Raw genomic sequence first — 21774 nt, forward strand, 5'->3', positions numbered from 1 at the left:
AGTCTAGGTAGGAATGGTAAGGGCAGTGGTGCGATAGATTTTGCGGGCTCAAGTGAAGGAAGGGCTTTGTTTATCCCTACTGAATAATTCAGGGCTAGATTTCTGACTCTGGACCTTGAAGGTGGGCACTGAAGTACTTTGTAAGTGACAGTGAGGAATGCAGTCTGAGCGGCAGAGGGGGAAAGTGCACCTTTGGATGTTTGAGACAAAAAGGAAAGACGGCCTGAGGGTCGTTAGGACTCAGAATGGACATAAATATGGAAGTAGCATTCATCTCACGATACAGAGTATTTTGGCAACCTACTTTTTGAAAATGTGTTACTTAGATGGGTCAAAACTAACAAGGTGAGATAACAGCCCTAAAGTGAACATCTGCAAAAACTCAACCACACAGGTTCAGGTCAGGAGACTGGCTTAGTAGCTTGTGTTTAATAACAAAAAGACATGACAACAAAAAGCATCTGAGGCTTCCCTTTACTGTAAACTTTGTTATGAACCAACAGCATCATGGGGTTGCCAAAAAAGCCAGGTAATATTAGACTGTGTTGATAGAAGTATGGCATCTGGAAGGAAGGAGGCAAGAGTCCAGACCACTGTTGGTGCACCATGTTCATTTGTGGCCACCAGTGTTAAGGACCTTAGTGACAGGCTGAGGTACCCAGTGGGAACTGCAGAGGTAGAACCAAAGGAACTGGGGTTATTGAACTGGGAAGAAAAAACACTTCCTAACAAATGGAGTTATTCAAAATTGGATTGGGCTGCCTTTTGATAGGTCTTCATCCCTGTAAGTGTTTAAGCAAAAGCTTGACTGATGGGGTCTGGGCGGCTAGGGAAGTGTCCTGCACAGAGCTGAAGGTAGAATTTAGTCAACCTTTCAGCTTTCTCCCAGCTGGATGATCTTGATTTTCATCCGCCACCTGCTCACCACTTCCCTGCCTACCATTTCTGACTGTGGCCTGACGCAGCTGCAGAAGGGGGACAAAGAGGAATCTGTGGGTTCAAGACTGTCTAGTGCCCCCTGACCAGGGAGCAGGTGGACCCACTGACCGGCGCACCCAGGGTTAGGGTGCAGACCTGTTGGCAGGCTGGGGGCCGGCCTAGAAGCGCTCAGCAGCGAAACGATCCAGCGTCCCACCTTGTACAACACAGTCATCTCGGGATCCACCTAGACCAGCAATGCCCGGGGCGCGCAGCCTCCTGCTCCAGCCTTGTTCCCGGAGTCTCTTTCCTCCCCGGGCCTCAGTCTGTCGCAGGAAGCCGACTCCCAAACCCGGGCCGGGGGTGTGGGCCGAGGACGAAACCCCGCCCCCAGGGGTCCCTGATCTTTGCCCCCGCCCCGGGCTCCGCGCCTCCCCTGATGGCCACCGGCGAGCGGGCGGGCAGGCGCCTTTCCCTTTTGTGTGTTTCGTTCCGAGGTGCCAGAGACCCCCCGCCCAGCCGTCCGCCGAGTCTCCTCGCGGCCCCGTGCCCCTCCTCTCGGCGTCCCCAGCCCCCCTGCTCGGCTCCGCGTGCCAGCTAGGGGCTCGCTGGTTCGCTCCCCGCGGCGCCAGGAGGAGGGGCGAGGGCCGGCAGCCCCCTCCCCCGCGCTCGCCGCCGGAGACTAGCCGAGCCGGGGGGACCCGCCGCCGCCGGTCATGTGGGCCGGACTGCTCCTCCGGGCCGCCTGCGTCGCGCTCCTGCTGCCGGGGACTCCGGCCCGCGGCTACACCGGGAGGAAGACGCCCGGGCACTTCGGGGCCGAGAGGTAAGAGCCCCGCGCCCCTCCCCTGCCCCTCCGTGGGAGCGCTACCGGCGCGGTGCGGGGAGGTGCGGAGGGGCGTCCCGGAGCTGCGGGTCGGGGCGCCCCCCTGGGCCACTGTCCGCGCGCGGGCGCAGCCCAGGAGGTCCGGACAAAGGGACAGCAGCTTGTGCTCTGGGCGGGTGCCCGTTCTGCGCCCCTGGCCGGGGCTGTCCTAATTGGGATCTGGCGGGGGGAACGGAGATCCAGGCGCTAGGTGAGCCGCTCTGAGTCCCGTGGAGCCCTGACCCCTGGCGAAGGGACCCCGGGACGTGCCACCTGGTCTCCGGACTGGCTGGCTTTCGCTCCCGAACGTGCCCGTGGCTCTGCCTAGGCAGTGCCTGGCCTGCCCCGCGGCTCTGGCCGCTCTGAGGCTGGGGGCTTTCCCTGTGTCCAGGCTCTGCGCACGCCGTGGACCTTGTAGCTGCCGGGGTCTCTTTGGGTTATGTTTCGGTTTCTGCCTGTGTGTGCGCGCGGGCGGGGGTTGGGTGTTTTGCCCCTTTGCTTTCCCGATTGATGTCGCCCTCCCCTAGCGTCTCCTCCCGGCGGAGGCCGGGCCGCCGCGGGCCGAGCGCGTGTGTGCGTGATGCTCCGAGCGAGGGAACACGGTGTCAGCGGGCGGCCTGGCCCGCAGCCACGGCTTCGGGGGCGCGCAGGGGGGCGGCCCCGCCAGGCTCGCAACTCGCACGTGTGTTCCGCAGCCACCGCCAGTTTCTGCTCAGATCGGCCCGGCTCCGCGGCGTGTCAGAGCCTTCCTGCCTGCCACCTGTCTCCCAGTCACCGCCAGCCCTAGGCTCCTTGGGGCGCTCTGGAGGGCGCTCGGCCCCTGCCCACCTGAGGGTGAGGCTCCACCAGCCTCCCGGGAATCCTTCCATCTGCCGCTTTGGTGGCACCCCTGTCCCTTTGAGAGCCCCATCTGAGGAGCAGGAGCTGCCGGCTTCTCCTTCCCAGGCTGCTGCCCTAATCGCTCCAGCGAGGGCAGCGGGTGAGACATCCCTGCTGCATCCCCCACCCACTTCCAGGGCCCCTTCTTCTGTGATGACTTCAGAGAGCGAAAAGGCTCTTGGAGGCTCCAGGGACAGTTTTCTGCAGACGTTTCTGTTTTGCCATGTGCCCTGAGTTTCCCTTTCTAGAATATTTGTCACTTTTGACACAGATTGTTCTCCCGCAGAGCAGACTGGGTCTTTCCATTCATGTCCCCAGTGCCTGCTGCCGTGCCTGGCACATCATGGGTGGGTGCTCTATAAAACACAGTTGGGAAGGGTTTTCTTTTTCTTTTTTTTTTTTTTAATTAATTTATTTATTTTTGGCTGCGTTGGGTTTTTGTTTCTGCGCGCGGGCTTTCTCTAGTTGTGGTGAGCGGGGGCTACTCTTCGTTGCCGTGCGCGGGCTTCTCATTGCGGTGGCTTCTCTTGTTGCAGAGCACGGGCTCAAGGCGCTCGGGCTTCAGTAGTTGTGGCACGTGGGCTCAGTAGTTGTGGCACGTGGGCTCTAGAGCGCAGGCTCAGTAGTTGTGGCCCACAGGCTTGGTTGCTCCGTGGCATGTGGGATCTTCCTGGACCAGGGCTCGAACCCGTGTCCCCTGCATGGGCAGGTGGATTCTTAACCACTGTGCCACCACAGAAGTCCCTGGGAAGGGTTTTCTTGTCCCTATTCTTTTGCAGCAGGATTCCCAGTTCAAACCAGGCTGGACTTCATCATCCTCTGCCCAGCCCATCCCAGAACCAGTTCTAGTCATCGTCTCTGTCCCCCTCCAGGCCCGTGCACATGCAACTCCTGTGTAGAACATTCCTCCATTCTGACCGGCTGCTCCTATTCTCTCTCCAGCCTCAGCCTAGGAAACCTCCCCTGAGCTCCTTGGGCCTCCATAGCCTGTAATGTTCTGGCACTTGTCCCGCTATGTTGTTATACCTGGTTCCTTGTCCGCCCCTTGAAGGTGGGGAAAGTGGCTTGTTCACGGCTGGACTGCCTCACCCAGCCTCGAGCACACTGGATTCCCCTTCACTCCTTTGGGCAACTCACCGATGCCCCCTCCCCCATCCCAGAGATGTCACCTGGGGAATGACTTCTCTCCAGCTCCCCCCTTTCTCTTTACTGTTGGCTTTCCTTCTCAACCTTTCCCTCAACAGCCATTTATTAAACACCTATGATGTGCCAGGCGCTGTCCTTGCTGCGGAGTTGAAGAAAAAAGATGAAGCCCCTGTCCTCAGGGAGTGGTAGGGGAGCCAGGCAATGAACAAATCAACAAACTAATAAGTAATTTAATGTCCCAGGAAGTAAGTGTTATGAAGCAGAATAAAGCAAGGTAAGGGTGGACAAGTAGGCATCTCTGAGAAGGTGACATGAGCAGAGAGACCTTTTACAGGAGTGGGGGAGCTGTGTGTTTCTGGGGAAGAACGTTCCTGACAGAGGGGACTGCAAGTGCAAAGGCCCTGAGGTAGCCATCCCTGCGGCTCTTCATCCATTGCGGTCTTCTATCCTCAGCTCTTAGACCCTCTTTGCTCTGTGTCCACGTGGCAGGCATCTGTAGGAAACTAGTATCTGTTCCCTTATACCTTTGTCTTTGTCCTGCCTCCAGAAGGGACTGACTGTCTGAGGCATTTTTCTATGGAAACTTCCCATTGTCCTCCCGGGGAGTGGGGGTGGAGGAGGTCTCCAGAACTGTTTGTTGACTGACGTACTGACTGGCTGGGAGGCTTTCACTGCCCAGTAGATGAATCCTCCCCTTGGTACAGAATGTGGAAGGTGCTCTCTCCTCTCTTGCAGACGCCGGCTGGGCCCCCACGTCTGCCTCTCGGGGTTCGGGAGTGGCTGCTGCCCTGGCTGGGCGCCCTCCATGGGCAGTGGACACTGCACCCTTCGTAAGTGCCTGTCCCCGTGCCCCAAACATCCTCCACAGCAGGGCGCTCATTCCGTGGGCTTGCCTGAGGGACAGATTGGGGGCCCCAGTCCCCAGTCCCTCACCTGTCTTTATCCTCTCAGCCCTCTGCTCCTTTGGCTGCGGGAGTGGCATCTGCATCGCTCCCAATGTCTGCTCCTGCCAGGATGGAGAGCAAGGGCCCACCTGCCCAGGTAACTGGGGGCGGGCAATGGCTGATGGGAAGAACTCTATTTACACTGAGAATATGCCAGGCACTGGGCAATTGTGCCCTAGCATATCATTTTCAAACAACCCTATTAGGTAGGCATTCTCATTCCCATGTTGTAGATGATGAAACTGAGGCACAGAAGCTAGTGTCTCGCCCAGGGTTACATGGCCAGTAAGTGGCAGAGCTGAATTTAAACTCATGCCTGTTTGCCTCCAGAGCCCCCTTCCCAGCAGAATTTAGGAGGAGCCGGGGAAGGCGGGGGCGGCTGGGACTGTGGAGTGGCGCATGCTCACAGGTGCGGTGCCTGTTTCAGACGCCCACGGACCCTGTGGGGAGTACGGCTGTGACCTCACCTGTAACCATGGTGGCTGTCAGGAGGTGGCCCGAGTGTGCCCCGTGGGCTTCTCGATGACAGAGACAGCTATCGGCATCAGGTGTACCGGTGAGAGGCGTGGGAGCAGCGGGGAGGGGGTGGGCGGGAATGAGGTCCCTTCCCTGTCCTCCCAGGACGGTCTCCGGAGAGATGCCAGAGCAAAGCTGAGACACGAGCAGCTCTGAAGTTTAAGAGTGGGCAGGCAGGCAGGCAAACACAAGAAATATGCCCCTTCTGCTATCTCACAAATACTTACTGAGCACACCTCATGGACCGGGGACTGAGCTGGGGCTGGGGTTACGAGGGCAGTCCCTGCTCTTATGTTGCTTCAGAATGTGAGGCAGGGAGACAAGTAAGGACAATGACAGTCCCCCCCATAATGGGGCCATCACCTGTGGAGTGCCCAGTACCAGGGCCCACAGGGGCACAGGGAACCGGACTGCAGGTGGGCATGATCGCAAAAAGCCTCCCTCAGGAAAGTGACATTTGAAAGATGAGCCAAGAGAAACTCAATAGTTATTTTGTAGAAGTATTATTGGTTCACCATTTTAAAAATTTCCTATTCACAGTCTGTTACTGTCCCCAGAGGCAGCCACCGTGACCAGTTTCTTACCTATCTTTCCAGAGAGTTTGAAAGCCTTTTTTTAATTTGGATTTTGTAAAAATAACCTTTCTTCCCCTGAATATAAAAGTAAAAAATAACTTCTTTGGAACATCTGGAAAGTAAAAGAAGGGTAGAAAGGTGAAAATAAACCTGTCCCAGAAGTCCCTACCCAAAGATATTTGTTAGTAAAATGAAGTTATTTTTTTCCCTGCCCTGTCCCCTGGGTGTGTAGGTGTTTGTGAGTGTGTATGACTGTGGGTATATGTGTGTCAGGCATGCCTATCTGTCTGTTTTATAAAATTGGGATCATACCTTATCTATAGTTTTCGTTCATTATTTTTCTCACTTAACTTTGTCTTGCGAGTAGGAAATAGTCCTCTTTTTTCAGATAAAATATTATAGGTTTATTTAAAACTTAATTCTCACCTTGAGTATGCAAAATACAAACTCCACAAAATGTTCATTTTTTTACTTTGTAGTTTACAAATATACAAAATAGATGTTTGCTTAAATTTATATTACGTATTTATTAAGGCAAGGAACTATATAGAAAAAAACATTTGTTCTGCTTAAGGCATACTTGGGAATAAGCCAGTGTACAAATTATTGCACATCTGAAACCACAGTGCATAACAGACTGCATAAAAAGGTTAAAGTAAACCATGTGTATTTACCTGACTTAGGTCATAAATGTAGATCGGAAGACAAAAATAGATTTTCCCTGTCAAAGTATGCAGCAGTTTGAGAACTTTGGCCTCATTTGGTACCTTTAGAACCACGACTCACCAAGCACCATCGTTTAAGCTATTAAAACACATTTTCTTTTTTTTTTTTTTTTTTTTTTTTTTTTTTTTTTTTTTGTGGTATGCGGGCCTCTCACTGTTGTGGCCTCTCCCGTTGCGGAGCACAGGCTCCGGACGCGCAGGCTCAGCAGCCATGGCTCACGGGCCCAGCCGCTCCGCGGCACATGGGATCCTCCCAGACCGGGGCACGAACCCGTATCCCCTGCATCGGCAGGCGGACTCTCAACCACTGCGCCACCAGGGAGGCCCTAAAACACATTTTCTGTACCTGAATTTCTTCCTCTTCTAAGATCGTAATAATGGCTTTTAGAAGGCAAAGAGAGTACAAGGTGATCTTTACGCTTATATTGCATCGAAACAGTTCAAGGGATTCTGGTCTTCCCTCCCCCCAACTCACGGATCTAATTTATACCCTGATATCCACAACTTCCAGTCACCCCCTTGGCGTTTTGTAAGTCCAGGAATATATATTCAAGTTGGATTTAGAATTGGAATGATAGAAGATCCAGTCACAGACCCCACCTGTGCTTTGTCATTTGATTTCCTCACGTCTCCTGATCATCCAATCACAAGTTGACTTGTTGGGGACTTGACCATGATTGTAGAGTTTTCCGGCTGGGTTCCTCCCCTCACCGGGAAGACAGTGTGAAAGGTAAAAAATACTGAATTCTCGTCTGCCAGTGTGGGTCATATCCACTGTTTGGGGATTTTAAAGTGCCTCTTCATGTGTAAGGCGAGGTGGTCCGACCTCGAAAATGCCCGGTCGCACTAATGACACTGGAAGGGGCAGTGCCCAGTGTGTTTGCCGTAGTGCCTGGTCAGTTCATCTGAGCGGGCAGATTTCCACCCACGGCCGTCCCAGTCACAGTGGTAAGGTTTCTCACCTGTGTGGGTTCGCAGGTGTGCCTTGAGATGAGAACTTTTCCGGGGCCACGACCTTCTCCCCCTCTTTGGCTTGGGCTCCTCCAGCATGCAGGAACCGGGTGGCATGAGCTCTTGGTAATGGAGCGGTGGGACCTGCGGCTGCATCTGGTCGGGCAGCAAGGGAGGGTAGTTGGGCCCGGGGTGGGGATGGGAGCCCGGGGGTAGTGGCAGGGCAGGATGACAGTCCCTGCTGCTCAGCATACAACATCATTTTGAACGGCTGCAGATGTAGCTGCTATAATCTAAGTACCTAGTTCTGTGCTATCCATCCTTAGCTTGTCTGCAGTGTTTCACTGCTATAAATAATGCTGCGGTCAAGAGGCTTCTTGTCAGCCCCTCTGACTATTCCCAGAAAGAGAACTATTGGGTCAAGGGCCCCATGAAGGAGTTTTGGTGCTCGCCCCCCCACACCCCTTCCAGAAGGTTGAAGTACTTTCCAGACACACTTCTCATTGCAGAGGCAAACTGGACCAAGGAAAAGCCAGAGACCAATGTCAAAGCAAGTGCAGGGAAGTGGGGCCCTGGCCATCATCCCAAGGGGCCCAGTGGGATCGGGTGAATCAGGGTGGGCTTCTTAGAAGCGGTGGGTGTGGTCCCAAAGGTACCTGCTGTGGGAAGAGCAAGAAAGGAGAACAGAGGTGACCAGCAGGCATGGGGGCCAGGGGGTGGGAGCTGACCTCGTAGGTCCTCATGGTTCTGAGATAGGAAGGGCTGCCTTGAAGCCGGGCTGGGGAGATCTGTCTCCCAGCCCCCTCCACCCTCAGGCCTGAACCTCCCTAAAGCACTACTTGGATCCAGTCACCCCACCCCGGGCAGAAGCCTCCGGACTCCTTTGCACTCTATCGCTGAGCCTTTACCCACCACCTCTCCAGCTCGGCCTCATGCTGCCCCGGCGGGAACCTGAGCTTCAGCCAGACTGGGCTCCCGGCGGTCCCTGTGCTTCCCGGAAGCTTCTCGGACACTCTGCGCCCTATGGGCCCCCCTCCTGATGCCTCCTGGTCCTCTCAGCCCACCTGTCTTCCAGCACACACCTGCCGTGGCCGGGCGGTCCCTGGTAGGGCGCATACCGCCGGCCGCACGCCGGCCTCTCGTGGGTGTGTGTCGTGGTTGTGTGTTGTGGCTCCTACGTTCTCAGGCTGCAGCCATCTGGAGAGTCAGCACTGTGTCTTAGTGACGTTTGTGTCCTCGGCAGCCCCCCTTCCAGGTCTGCTGCACACAGGCGGTGCTCAATAAGCATTTAAGGGAATTTAATCAGCCTTCCTGCCCACTCCCCCTGCCCTTTTGGGGTTGCCCTGCAGGTGGGACCACTGGAAATAGTGCTGTCTCAGCCAGCGTCTCCGTCGTCTGTTCTGCGTGGGTCAAAAAGAGACCTGGCCCCTCGGCCTCTTCTTTCTGGGGGCATCCCTAAAGCTGTATGACTTACCTGGTGCCTTCTTTCTTCCTGGGGTGGGGGTGGGTTCCACCCTGCTGAGGGCAGGCCCCGTGTGGGCACAGGGTCCTCGTGGGGTGCATATTCTCCCCACACCCGAACCACATTCAGCGTGAGCTATGCAAGAGTGTTTCCTCGCTCCCCAGACATCGATGAATGTTTAAGCTCCTCTTGTGAGGGCCACTGCGTGAACACGGAAGGCGGGTTCGTGTGCGAGTGTGGGCCGGGCATGCAGCTGTCTGCTGACCGCCACAGCTGCCAAGGTGAGTGGCTCTGGAAGGGGTAACGATGGTGCCGTCGCCACCGCCGCTAGGCCCTGATGCTGAACTCACGGCCCTGCCAGGCCCAACGCGTGCTCTCCAGGCATGATTGCGTTTCAGCTTCACCACAGTCCTCTGAGGGAGATGCTGTTCTCATCCTCACTTTCTGGTCGAGGCTTGCCCAAGGCCATTCTGTCAGTAGGGTCAGAAGGAGTCGGCTTGCATGCGGGCGCGTCTGACGCCAGGGCCTTTGCTCTGGACCACGACTCAGTAGAAACTGCTGCTACCATCACTGTAGGGTAGGGGGGCGGTGGGGGTGAGGGAGAGGCCGAGGGGAGGGCTAGGGTCAGGAAGGCAGACTAACCAGAGGGAGGAGGCCACTGAGCCGGGGGAGGGCTGAGGGGGCGGGTGACACGTCCCGGGGGCTCTGTGGGAGAGCCATGCTGCAACAGAGTCACCTCAGCCACCTGCCGGGGTGCTGGGCCGGGCTCTGGAGACACACAGCCAGGAAGAAAACATCCTGCCCCCCAGCGACCTCCCCACTCCCCCCACCCCTGGTCTGGTGGGAGAGGAAGAACAATGCTGTTGGGTCGAGGGGCTTAAGTGCTGTGGGAACCCAGGGGAGAGAAGGAATCTCTTCTCCTAAGTGAACAGGATGAGCGAGACCTTTTAAAATAATGACTCAGGGCTTCCCTGGTGGCGCAGTGGTTGAGAGTCCGCCTGCCGATGCAGGGGACACGGGTTTGTGCCCCGGTCTGGGAAGATCCCACGTGCCACGGAGTGGCTGGGCCCGTGAGCCATGGCCGCTGGGCCTGCGCCTCCGGAGCCTGTGCTCTGCAACGGGAGAGGCCACAGCAGTGAGAGGCCCGCATACAGCAAAAAAAAAAAAAAAAAAATGACTCATTCCTTAAAAATGATTTTTATTTACAGAAATTACGTCAGAAAACATTCTCTCTTTAACAAGGCAGCTGAGACAGAAGCTCCCCTTGATACTGTGGTATCATTTTCTGGGTGTTTGAAATTTTCATAAATTATTTTAAAAGTTTATATATGTATATATTTTTTGTAATACGTGGGCCTCTCACCGTTGTGGCCTCTTCCGTTGCGGAGCACAGGCTCCGGACGCACAGGCTCAGCGGCCATGGCTCACGGACCCAGCCGCTCCGCGGCATGTGGGATCCTCCCGGACCGGGGCAAGAACCTGCGTCCCCTGCATCGGCAGGTGGACTCCCAACCACTGTGCCACCAGGGAAGCCCTTTAAAAGTTTTAAAAGTCATGGCCCTAGCCCCAGGCCATCTCTCCCACTCCCAACCTCTATGCTCCCTAGAGAATAGCCCTGGTGTCTTAGTATCTGCTTGGGCTGCTATAACAAAATAGCACAAACTGGGTGGCTTAAACAACAAAAATTTATTCTCACAGTTCTGGAGGCTGGGAAGTACAAGATCACAGTGTTGGCCCACTCAGTTACTGGTGAGGGCTCTCTTCCTGCCTTGCAGACAGCTACCTTCTCTTTGTGTCCTCACAAGGCAGAGAGAGAGCAAGCTCTCTCATGGCTCTTCTTCTAAGGGCAGTAATCCCGTCATGAGAGCCCCACCCGCAAGACCTCATCCAAACCTAATTACGTCCCAAAAGCCCCACCTCCTAATATCATCACATTGGGGGTTAGGGCTTCCATTTATGAATTTGGAGGGAATGCAGTTCATCCATAGCACTTAGTTATCAATCTGATGAGTGCCCTGCCTGCCTCTACCCAGTATGTGTACATACACACATGTGCACTTACAGAGGTATGATGATAAGAGATGGGTGGCTAACAGTTGTTGAACTCCTGTATTCCCGGCACCATGCTAAGCATTTAACATGCATTTTCTCAATTTTATCCTCAAAATTGTCCTATGAAGTTGGTACTGTTTATTTCCATTTTCCTGGTAGGAATACTGAGGCTTAAAGAAGTTAACTTTCTCAAGATCCCATTAGAGCTTCGATGTGAACCCAGTCATTCTTCTGCCTGCTTTTTTCCCTTCAACAATCTGTCATGAAAATCTCTTCACATCAGGGTCAATAAACTTGCTTTATTCTTTTCGGCTGCTGCCTGGTACTCCGCAGTCCAGATATCCCATAGTTTACTAACTCTTCCCTTATTGATGAACATGCAGATCATTTCCAGCTTTTTCCCAATTTCAAACAATGGCTTGGGGAAGCTTTGACAGAGGAGGTAGTATAGAAGCTGAGTTTTGAGGTATGAGTAGGAGTTTTCCAGCCAGACAAGATGGGAAGGCATTCCAAGCAGATAGGAGAACATGGGCAAAGGGGGAGGGCCACAAGAGCATGGTGCCTTTGGAAGATGGCAAGAATTTGGGCCAGAGTAAAGGTGAGGGGCAAGGAGAGAGGTGGGAAAGGCAGCCCAGGACTCGTGAGCTATGGTGCTGCTTTGGTGCTTGTGGGAGCCTTGGAGGGATTTTAAGCAGAAAGTGGCCTGATCAGAGGTGCCCTTTGGTCAGAACATCCTGGGGGCTCTGTAGAGGGTGGCTTGGGAGGAGCACAGGGAGGGGCAGAGAGACACACAAGGCTGTTGTTATCCTCTAGACCAGAGACAAAGCCCAGGGCACCTGGGCTAGGGTATGGCAGTGAGGGTGGAGAGAAGTGGGCTGTTCCAGGGAGGACTTAGGCGTTGATAGACTGAATGTGGGTGGTGAGAAGCAGAGGGGTTACGAGTCGGGTAGGAGATAGTGATGAGAGAGGTAGGTAGAGAGGACCACGTATTTCCAAAACTCCATGGGGAAATGAGCTCCAGCTGTGTCCTGTTCCCTTCCAGACACTGATGAATGCCTTGGGACCCCCTGCCAGCAGAGATGTAAAAACAGCATTGGCAGCTACAGGTGTTCCTGTAGAACTGGCTTCCATCTGCACGGCAACCGGCACTCCTGTGTAGGTAAGGCAGGGGACCCTGTTGTCTTCACACTTAGGCTGCCAATCAGGAAGACGGACAGGGCGAGCCCAGGGACAGGGAAAAGTCAACAGTCTGGACCTCCTGGTTCCCTGGAGCCTGCAAGCGCTTGAGCCTTTGCTCAGAGCCTGCCTTTCCCTGGGGTTGGCGTGGCTCCTAATGGAAGACCCCGTCTTGGACTTTTCCTGGCCACATGCCACTTTCATCCTGTTATGTTTCTCTTCCACCCTCTCCCAGATACACCCCAAGGATTCCTCTCTGCTCACCCATTTTCTTGGCTGCCTTTGCTCCCCTTGGTAAATAAAGCACGTTATGTCTTGGTTCCTCTGGTTTAGAAGGAGACCCCTGTTTTCTCAGCCCATTGAAGAAATTTCCAGAAAGGGATTGGCATGTTTGGCTTGAGCTTGGCTCATGGGTTGAAGGTGGGGTCCTATGGGCCTGAAAAAAGACCTTGTTCTAGCAGAGTTGGGTGTTTGTCCTGAAGCCTGCCCTGAGCAGTGTGGTGGTTTTTGAGACTCTTTTTTCAGAAGGGCCCATAGCACCCGATGCCCAACAGTGGGTTGGTGGAAGGTTTGGAGGTGAGATTCCCAGTGGGGCCCATCCCCAGCAGCCAGCACTTAATCATTGCTGCACAGTGCTAGGGTATGAGTCACTGGTGCATCCATTAAATGCCTACTGGATGTATGAACCTTCCAAGGAGACTAGCACTAGACTTCAGCCCCATTCCCAGACATTCTGAGTCACACTGGCACCCTGGGGCAGGGAAGGACCCCATAAGAACATGGCAGGGAGACTCCCCCAGCCTTTTGGGGTAAGGGATGGGGGAAGAAGGACCCGGTAGCCCCGACAAGGCAGCCGTCGGTAGCGAGGCTCTCCCGCAGATGTAAACGAGTGTCGGCGGCCGCTGGAGAGGCGACTGTGTCACCATTCTTGCCAAAACACCGTGGGCAGCTTCCTGTGCACCTGCCGACCTGGCTTCAGGCTCCGAGCTGACCGAGTGTCGTGTGAAGGTGAGCTCTGGGCCCCGCCCCCCGGGCCCCACCCTCCCGGAGCGGGCCCTCTTCCATCCCCCTGAATTTTTTTTCAGTTCATCTCGTTTGTTATTTCCAACATCCCCCTTTCATCCTTTCTGTCTCCTCCCACTTCTTTATCCATTCTTTTATTTTCCTTTCACTGTTTCGCCAGCCCTCCTGTTTTCCCCCAAATAGTAAAAGGAAAAAAAAAAAAAAAAAAACACCAAAAAACGATGATAGAGGAGCATGTGACGTAGGAGTCCCAGTAACCTGGGCTCACAGGGACACTTTGGATAGTGTGGTGTCAGATCTCTGCCATGATTTAACAGCATGCCTGTAAACGTCCATATAATGTCGTGTCAATACCGAAGGCATTCTTTCTAGACCAGGGCCAGTTTTCCATCGTGTAGTCGCCCATGATGGTCTGAGCTCAGCCACCCTGTTCCCCCCCCACCCCGCCCTGTCCAACCTGTTTTCTCCCCGTCTCACTCTGATTTGTGACTCTCTTCCTTTTTCCTATCTCTCACCCTTGCCCCTCATCTGCCTCCTTCGCCGCCCTCCTGTTTTCGGACTCTCTCTCTTTCTGTCTTTCAGACTGTTGGGCAGTTGCTGTCCATCTGCAGGGGAAATGTGCACTGTTCCTAAGAGTGTGTGTGTGAGTGTGTGTGTGTGTCTCAGGGGAGGCATCCGCTTGGAAGCTGGCCTGTCTGCCATGGGCCCAGAGAGGACCCTGGGCCCTTCCTCCCCCTAAGCCTCAGCATCTCCTCCTGGGAAGCCACAGCTGGATGGGAGAGTAGGGGACACTCCTGATTTGTCAGGAGTAGGGAAGGGTCAATCCCAGGTCGGATCCCGGAGGGCTTAGAGAATGTCTGCGTGGTTCAGGAAAACCCGAGTCTCCTTTGTGGCCAGCGAGGAAGGGAAGGGAGAAGACTGATTTTGCTGCATGTGAAGCAGCTGGACCTCCCGCATCACCAGCGTGTAACTTTGGGCTGCTCGTGGTACTTTTTCATCAATCTTCTCCCCTCATCATCACTGCAGCCCCATTAGTTTGAGGTTGAACTGGTGGTATTAGATCTATCATGTTGATGAAGAAACTGGCCCAGAGACATTCAGTGATTTGTGGTGGTGGGCCTGAGTCCACGCCCCTCGAATCTCACCTCCTGCCCCTGCTGTCTCCCTGCAGACACCTCTGTGTTTCCGTTTCAGCTTTCCCCAAAGCCGTGCTGGCCCCATCTGCCATCCTGCAGCCCCTGCAGCACCCCCCTAAGATGCTACTGCTGCTTCCAGAGGCAGGCCGGCCCGCCCTCTCCCCAGGGCACAGTCCTCCTTCTGGGGCTCCAGGGACCCCAACTGGAGTCAGGACCACACGACTGCCATCTCCCACACCTGCACTACCCATGTCCTCCGCTTCTGCCCTGACGCAGCTGCTGTCTGCCCCAGTGGCCACCCCAGTGCCTAGTCCCTCTCCGTTGGGGACCCTCAGACCTCCCTCACGAATCCAGGAGAAGGTGGTGGTGACCCCTTCCTTGCCCAGGGGCCCTGAGGCCACACAGCTGGCACCAGGGCCCTCTGCCTGTCGGCACCTGGGAGCCATGCATGAGTCCGGGAGCCGCTGGACAGAGCCTGGCTGTTCCCAGTGCTGGTGCGAGGTGGGTGTGAGGGGTCCTCCGGGCTTCCCTGGTCTGGTGTCTGGGGCATTGTGGTGGCTGGAACTCCAGTTTCTGCTTCTAGGATGGGGAGGTGACCTGTGAAAAGGTGACGTGTGAAGCTGCTTGTTCTCACCCGATTCCCTCCGGAGATGGGGGATGCTGCCCATTGTGTACAGGTGGGAGCTGGTGTGGGGAAGGCTGTGAGTTTCTCACGTGGTACTGCCTCTTCCCTTTCCTAGCCTTTCTGCAGCTGAAAGGCTGTTCTCCAACTTTCGTGTGTCACCTGAAGGGTGATCCCTGGGCCTAGCCCCCAGAGCTTCTGATTTAGCAGGTGCTGGGTAAGGCCCGGGAATTTGCATTTCTAACAGGTTCCCAGGTGATGTTGACGCTGCTGCTTCGGGGACCACACTTTGAGAACCACTGGTCTGTGCTCTCAAAGGGAACTTTTGACCTTCCGGGGATCCTTTTTGAGCTTCGTTCTTTCATTTATTCCTTCATTCAGCGAGTTTCCTCCAGACCCACTCTGCAGTCCCCTCCCCTGCCCCAGTCCCCCTCCTACTGCAGGAGGAGTAATCGTTTATAAATTCTACCCCCGTTCTGATTCCCTCCCACAATCTGCTGGCAATTTTTCATTTGCTTCCCATTGCTCTTAGGATAAAGACCTCAAATCTTACCAAGTCCTTCAGCAGAGCTCCTTAACACTCACCCTGCACGTGAATCGCTGGGAATCTTGTTAAAATGCAGATTCTCATTCAGTAGATGTGGGGAGGGGCCTGAGTGGCTACATTTCTATGAAGCTCCTGGTGGTAAGGTGCTGAGGTTGCTGCACTTTGAGCAGCAGTGAAAAAGTCTTCCTAAGGGTTAAAATGAAAATGCAACTTACTGATTTTCTTAATGATAATTGTGATCTTTTACTGTGTCCCTACTGTGTACTAAGCCCTGAGTGTGAATTGCTGTGTACATTACATCTGAGGTTGTGCATCCTTCCAAGTCCCCTGCAGAGCATGTGGTGGTATTTCCATTTTACAGTAAAGACAACTGAGTCCCAGAGAGGTTGAGTGACACATCCAGGTCCAAGGCCACTCAGGTGACAGGCCAGGTTTGGAACCTGGGGCTGCCTGGCTGCCTTTCCTGCCTTATGGGAATAAAATGCCATGCTTTCAACACAGTTCTGGGTTTATCAGACATAAATGGGACCCTCCCAGGGCACCCTCTGTGGGTGTCTCCTGTAGTTCTCCAGGGGTCTTGGGACCACACCGTTCTGAGTACCTAGATCTGTCACTCCTGGGGCATCCGAGCCAGTGAGAGAAGGTTCCGGTACATTATGCCTGGAAAAGTAATGAGGCCTCAAGCTTCCTCTCCTTTAAGAGGTCTGATGCCTCCACTCCTGTTTGTCTTTCAAAGGCTGTTTTCACAGTGGCGTCATCCGGGCTGAAGGGGACGTGTTTTCACCTCCCAACCAGAACTGCACTGTCTGTGTCTGTCTGGTGAGCATCACAAGATCCCTGAAGCCTCGCGGGTGTTTTCTTAACCTTTGGGGGTTTTAGAGGAAGGGGGAAAGACCGGATGTTAAAGGTGAGCTCGTTGAATGGAGGGAGAGTTCTCAGGTTGTGGATTTTGGTTGCAAGCTGCGGAATTTAAAAGCGTGGGGGATGGGAAACCTGTAGTCTGTGGAGTCAGGGAGGCTTTTGCTGAGCAGAAAAGAGCCAACAGGCAAACAGGGTCCATCTGTCTAGGAAGGGGAGGGGATGCAACTCCCTCGGAAACTTCCTACCAGGGAGGCCGTTTTTCTCTCCAGGCAAAATATTTGCCGGCACAATAAAGGTAGCCGGGTAGGGAGGGAGAAGGCTCATTACCAGACTCAGCTTGTTAAGAGTATTTTGCTTGAGGCAAATTCACTCCTCCAAGAATAGTTATTAAGTTCCTACCATGTGCCAGACCCAGCCAGAGGCTGTCGCTTGGATTGGATCATGAGCACCTGGTGCATACCAGGCAGGGGCTTGGTATTTTCCATCTAGTTCCTCACCCGAGGCTCCTGGTGGCTCTTCAGGGTCGGCTTTACAGTCCCCATTCTACGGGTGAAAAGACTGAGGCTGGGAGGTGGCAGAGCTGGGATTTGAGCCGTGGCCTGTCTGCATCTAAAGCCCAGGCTCTGCCCACCAACCCTCACTGCTTCTCATCATCTTTAACAGCAGCCCTGGTCTGGCAGTGATGGCGGAAGCTGCAATGTAAAGGGGCGGGGCATGTAGATCGCTACCGCCACCCTTATTGAGCTCTTCCTGCCACACTTGTGAAGTGGCCAAGCGCTTTCGTGCCTGGTCACATTTCACTCAATCCTCAGCAACCCCAGCAGAGGTGCCCTTTCCAGCTCGTCTCACAGATAGGGAGACGGAGGCTCAGAGAGGTGACCTACTTTGCCCAAAGTCACATGACTTGGAGGGGCAGACCCTGGACCTCAGGTCTGGCTGACTCCAAAGCCGGGGGCTTTTTCATCTTGACTTCAATTTTTAAAAATTGAGTTTTAAATTTAACTCCTTGGCCGGTATTAGTCACTTGGTTCAAAACTCAGATGCACGGGAAGGTGTCTCTGGTGGAGTAACCTCTGTTCTCCACTTCTCAGCATCCTTCCGGAGCTTCTGTATGCCATGGGAGGGAATGCCATGGTGGGGGCAATGCCATGGGGGGCAGTGCCATGGGAGGCTAAGCGCGTCCATTTTCATGAGGAAGGCAGCGTGCTCTGCTCTCTGGTCTGCCCCTCGTCTTGGAAGGGGGGATGTTGGAAACTACACCATAATAAACCCTGGTACTGGGCCCCAGCACAGTATCCTTGTGTGACCATGGTGGCATTTAAAGGTCTTGGATGGCTTCCCTTTTATTTTTTAAAAATATTTATTTATTCATTTGGCTGCGCCGGGTCTTAGTTGTGGCATGCGGGATCTTCACTGTGGCATGCATGCGGGATCTAGCCCTGACCAGGGATCGAACCGGGGCCCCCTGCATTGGGAGTGTGGAGTCTTAACCACTGGGCCACCAGGGAAGTCCCAGGATAGCTTCCTTTAGGAGGCTTTCATGTGGGACAGGAATCCTGAGGGTGGTGTGAAATAGGGAACAAGCTGGTTCTGTTGGGCCTGACGGTCTACCCTCCCCCACCTGCACCACCTCTCACCTCCTCAGGCTGGAAATGTGTCCTGCATCTCCCCCGAGTGTCCTCCCGGCCCCTGTCAGGGCTCCCCGAAGTCGGATTGCTGTACCTGTGTGCCAGGTAAGGGACTCTTTGTGGGGAGAGGACAGGGTGAATTTAGCTTTTTTGTAAAAAATGACAGGGGTGGAGCGGTGTCTTTTGAGTATGTTTTTTTTTGGGGGGGGTGAGTGGAGGAGAGCGGAAGGAGATTGATTTCTGCTTTAGAGACTCAGATCAAATGAAGCATTTCAAAGTGCCCGTTTTAACTGAGCACCTACCGTGTGCATAGTGGTTTGGATGCTAGATTGGGCTCACAGCCCAGCCTGCCCCCTGCTGGGGTTGGTGCCTTTAACACAGACAGGAAGGGGTTTGGGTCCACCCTTGGCGTGGCTCTGTCCCGAGACTGGGGGGAGGTCTCCCCTGCCCTACTAATGAGTTGGTCCTTTGTTAAAATGTGGTTTTCTTTCCTGAGATGACCTCATGGCCATCACTGCTGGCTCTGGGCCATTGCTCTGTGGGGCCCTTGCCAGTCCTGATCTCATTGAATCTGTGTGGCGCAGCCCTGAGGGAGTACTATTCATAGCCCCATTTTATAGATGAGGAAACTGAGGCTCAGAGAGGTCATCACTGCCCAAAGACACACACCAGTGAGTAAAGGAGCAAAGCTTGAACTCAAGCTTACCTGATTTCAAAGCTAGTGTTCTTACTAAATACTATTTTTCCCTTGACTTTTGAATGCTATTTTAATTTTATTTATTTATTTATTTTTGCCATGCTGCACAGCATGTGAGATCTTAGTTCCCCGACCAGGGATTGAACCTGCGCCCCATGCATTGGAAGTGCAGAGTCTTAACCACTGGACCGCCAGGGAAGTCCCGAATGTTATATTATCTTTAATTAAAACATTTTTTGAACAGGCAATATACTCTCTGTGAGGTAGGAACTGTTAATCCCATTCTACAGATGAGAAAACTGAGGCTTAGGAGAGCTTAAGTATCTTGCCCGTAGTGAGTTGTGTAGCTGGGATTTGAACCCAGTGCCCTCTGACTAAAGCCAGGTGGGCCCCGGCAGGTTTTTAAGGTTGTTGTTACCAGCAGGGATGGGGCGTCTTCAGATGAGCGGCTCTCACTGAATCCTCCCTGCCTCCAGGGGCTGGCAGCATTCCCAGACCTTCCCGTAGGTGTCTGGGGCCGTCTTTTTTCATTTCTTCTTTTCTCTTAGTCTTTAGTTATTCCGGGCTTCCCTTCCTTCTTGGTTAAGGACCTTGTTTTGCATGTGGTTCATTCTCTGTCAGTTTTTTTTTTTTTTTTTTTTTTGGCTGCACCGTTCGGCATGTGGGATCTTAGTTCTCTGAGCAGGGATTGAACCCATTCCCCCTGCATTGGGAGCTCGGAGTCTTAACCACTGGACGGCCAGAGAAGTCCCTCTCTGTCAGTTTTTAACTACCGGTGTACCTTTAGGTGAGGGTTTGGAGGGGAGCAGCGATTGGGCTCTTGGGTGTGGGTGTGCCATGGAGTATTATGGGGGTGTGTTTTCTTCCCAGAGACCCCCCCCCACCCATTTGCTCCCCCTTTTCTTTAGCTGCCCAGAGACCTTGAGCTGCCTCTTCCTTTCTCCTCCGCAGTGAGATGCTATTTCCATGGCCGGTGGTATGCAGACGGGGCTGTGTTCAGTGGTGGTGGTGACGAGTGTACCACCTGTGTCTGCCAGGTAGGGGGCTGAGTGGGTGGGTGCTGGGGAGGGGCAGGGCACACGACTTTCCCAGGATGCCTTGACCAGGAGAAGAGGAGCCGCCATGCAGCAAAAGGGAAACTGAGGCGGGAAAGAGACTAAAGGGGCCTTAGCATTCACCAAGGCCTTCCCGCAGTCTCCTTGAAGTTCGTCCTTCAGCACTGCTATTTATAGAGCACCTACTGTGTGCCTGGGACAATGCTGGGCTCTGGGGACGCAGCTGAGCACAAGACAGCCCCAGCCCCCTCTGTCAGGGGCCCACAGCTAGGTGGGCAATGGACAGGGGAGCGGGGCTCTTAACCAGACTGTGGGCTCTAGGGAAGCCTACCTGGAGGGAGGGATGCTAAGCTGAGACCTGAAGATGACTAGGACAGCCCGGTGAGGAGCTGAGACAGGTGTGCCTGGCAGAGGGCACCGCGTGAGCAGAAGGCGGAGGTAGGAGAGAGCAGGGCGTGTTCTAAGGCCTGGGGGTGTCCATTCCGGCTGGAGCCCGGCCTGCGAGAGGGACTGGAAATGCGGCTGAGGCGGGGATCCTGTTTGGGCTGAGTTCCAAGAACAGGGCCTGGGGTGGGCTTCTCGTGTAAGTGGTTTTCTGAAGGAGTGCTCTTGGGAGAGACTGGCTGGGGAAGCAGGTCAGGCAGGGGGAGGGGCCACAAGAAGAGGGGTCTCGGGATGATGCCACAGGGAGCTCTGGAGTGTGAGGGGCACCGCAGAGGTGGGTGTGTCCAGAGGCCAGGGAGCTGGGCTCTTCTACCTCCAGCATCAGGTGGTTGTAGGTACTTCCTTGCTCCCCGGGGAGTGGGGGTGAATGAACCCTCCAGGCACCTGGAGGACGTGACCCTCATCAGCCAAGGGCGGTGCTTAGGGGAAGGGGTCTGTGAGGGGGCGGCGACAGCCTCTGCCTCAGTCTCAGTCATGAAGGGCTTTGCCAGCCAGGCGGAGGGTTTGGACTTGGAGAGCTGCCAAGGGTTTGAAGTGGTGGAGTGATGTGATGGGACTGGTGCCTGAGAAAGTTCTCTGGCTGCAGGTGAGAGTGGATTGGAGTGAGAGCAGAAAGCTGTTGCAGAAGTGAGAGGAAGAGATTCTGGGGGCTGCAGCTGGGGCAGCTGGGGACCCAGCAGCCACGCAGCCGCCATATTCCTGGGACCCTCTCCCAGCCTCACCCCAGCCCCCAAGGAAGGACTCGCCGTTCCTTCCACTCTTGTTCCCTGGAGATCTGTCACTTTTAAGGGGGTGAAGGCAGCCTGCCGGCCTCCTCTTTGGCCCTCACTGGTTTGTGCCCCCTGGCTCTCTTCCAGAACGGGGAGGTGGAATGTTCCTTCACGCCATGTCCAGAACTGGATTGCCCCCGCGAGGAGTGGTGGCTGGGCCCTGGGCAGTGCTGCTTCACCTGCAGGGAACCCGCACCCATGACAGGTGAGGGCCGCTTAGCCCTGCATCCCAGGCTGCACCCAACACCAGGCCTGGATGCCCGAGCCGGGGGAGGCTGAGCTTCACCCGCTGAGACTCTGTGTGTATGTGTGTGTGTGTGTGTGTGAGTGCTCTCTATGTGTGTTGTGTGTGTCTGTGTGTGTGTGTCTGTGTGTGTTTTAAGTTTGTATGTGAGTGACATCTGTGTGTGAGCTTGTGTACATGTGTCTGCGTGTTTGTGTGTGAGTGGTATCTGTGTGTGTGTTTTTGAGTGTGTGTGTCCGTGTGTTTCTGTTGTGCGTCTGTTGTATCTGTGTGCATGTGTCTGGGTGGGAGTGGTTTCTGTATGTGTGAATGGCTGTGTTTGTGGGGGTGTGTGGATGTGGATGTTTGTGTGAGCGTGCCTGTGTATACCAGGTTCTTGTTAGGCAGGAAAATTCACTAACTGAGGGAGCCAGGCGGCAGCAGCAGGCAGCTCTGGGCCCAGTGGGTGGCTGCGTGGACTCAGTGTGAGTGAGCAGAGGCGTCTGTCTGTCCTTGCTGGGTGGCGCTGTAGGTCCCGCGGGCATTCAGGACCCTCCTC

The 21774-nt window shown here is 54.6% G+C and overlaps 1 protein-coding gene across 1 annotated transcript in view; it reads left to right on the forward strand.

The window, feature by feature from the left end:
• Positions 1-1634: 1634 nt before the first annotated feature.
• Positions 1635-21774, forward strand: part of VWCE (von Willebrand factor C and EGF domains) — a gene marked incomplete at its 5' end in the record, with an annotated part of 29698 nt that continues 9558 nt past the window's right edge. The window contains 13 exons of the mRNA XM_079709519.1: positions 1635-1744; positions 4544-4638; positions 4760-4849; positions 5180-5308; positions 9146-9262; positions 12076-12192; positions 13089-13217; positions 14427-14869; positions 14952-15045; positions 16274-16356; positions 18044-18131; positions 19675-19760; positions 21080-21197. Coding sequence (XP_079565645.1) covers positions 1635-1744; positions 4544-4638; positions 4760-4849; positions 5180-5308; positions 9146-9262; positions 12076-12192; positions 13089-13217; positions 14427-14869; positions 14952-15045; positions 16274-16356; positions 18044-18131; positions 19675-19760; positions 21080-21197 — 1699 coding nt within the window. The remainder of the gene's footprint in view (positions 1745-4543; positions 4639-4759; positions 4850-5179; positions 5309-9145; positions 9263-12075; positions 12193-13088; positions 13218-14426; positions 14870-14951; positions 15046-16273; positions 16357-18043; positions 18132-19674; positions 19761-21079; positions 21198-21774) is intronic.

The sequence above is a fragment of the Hyperoodon ampullatus genome (genome assembly GCF_949752795.1).
Source record: "Hyperoodon ampullatus genome assembly, chromosome: 7".
NCBI classification, from domain to species: Eukaryota; Metazoa; Chordata; class Mammalia; order Artiodactyla; family Ziphiidae; genus Hyperoodon; species Hyperoodon ampullatus.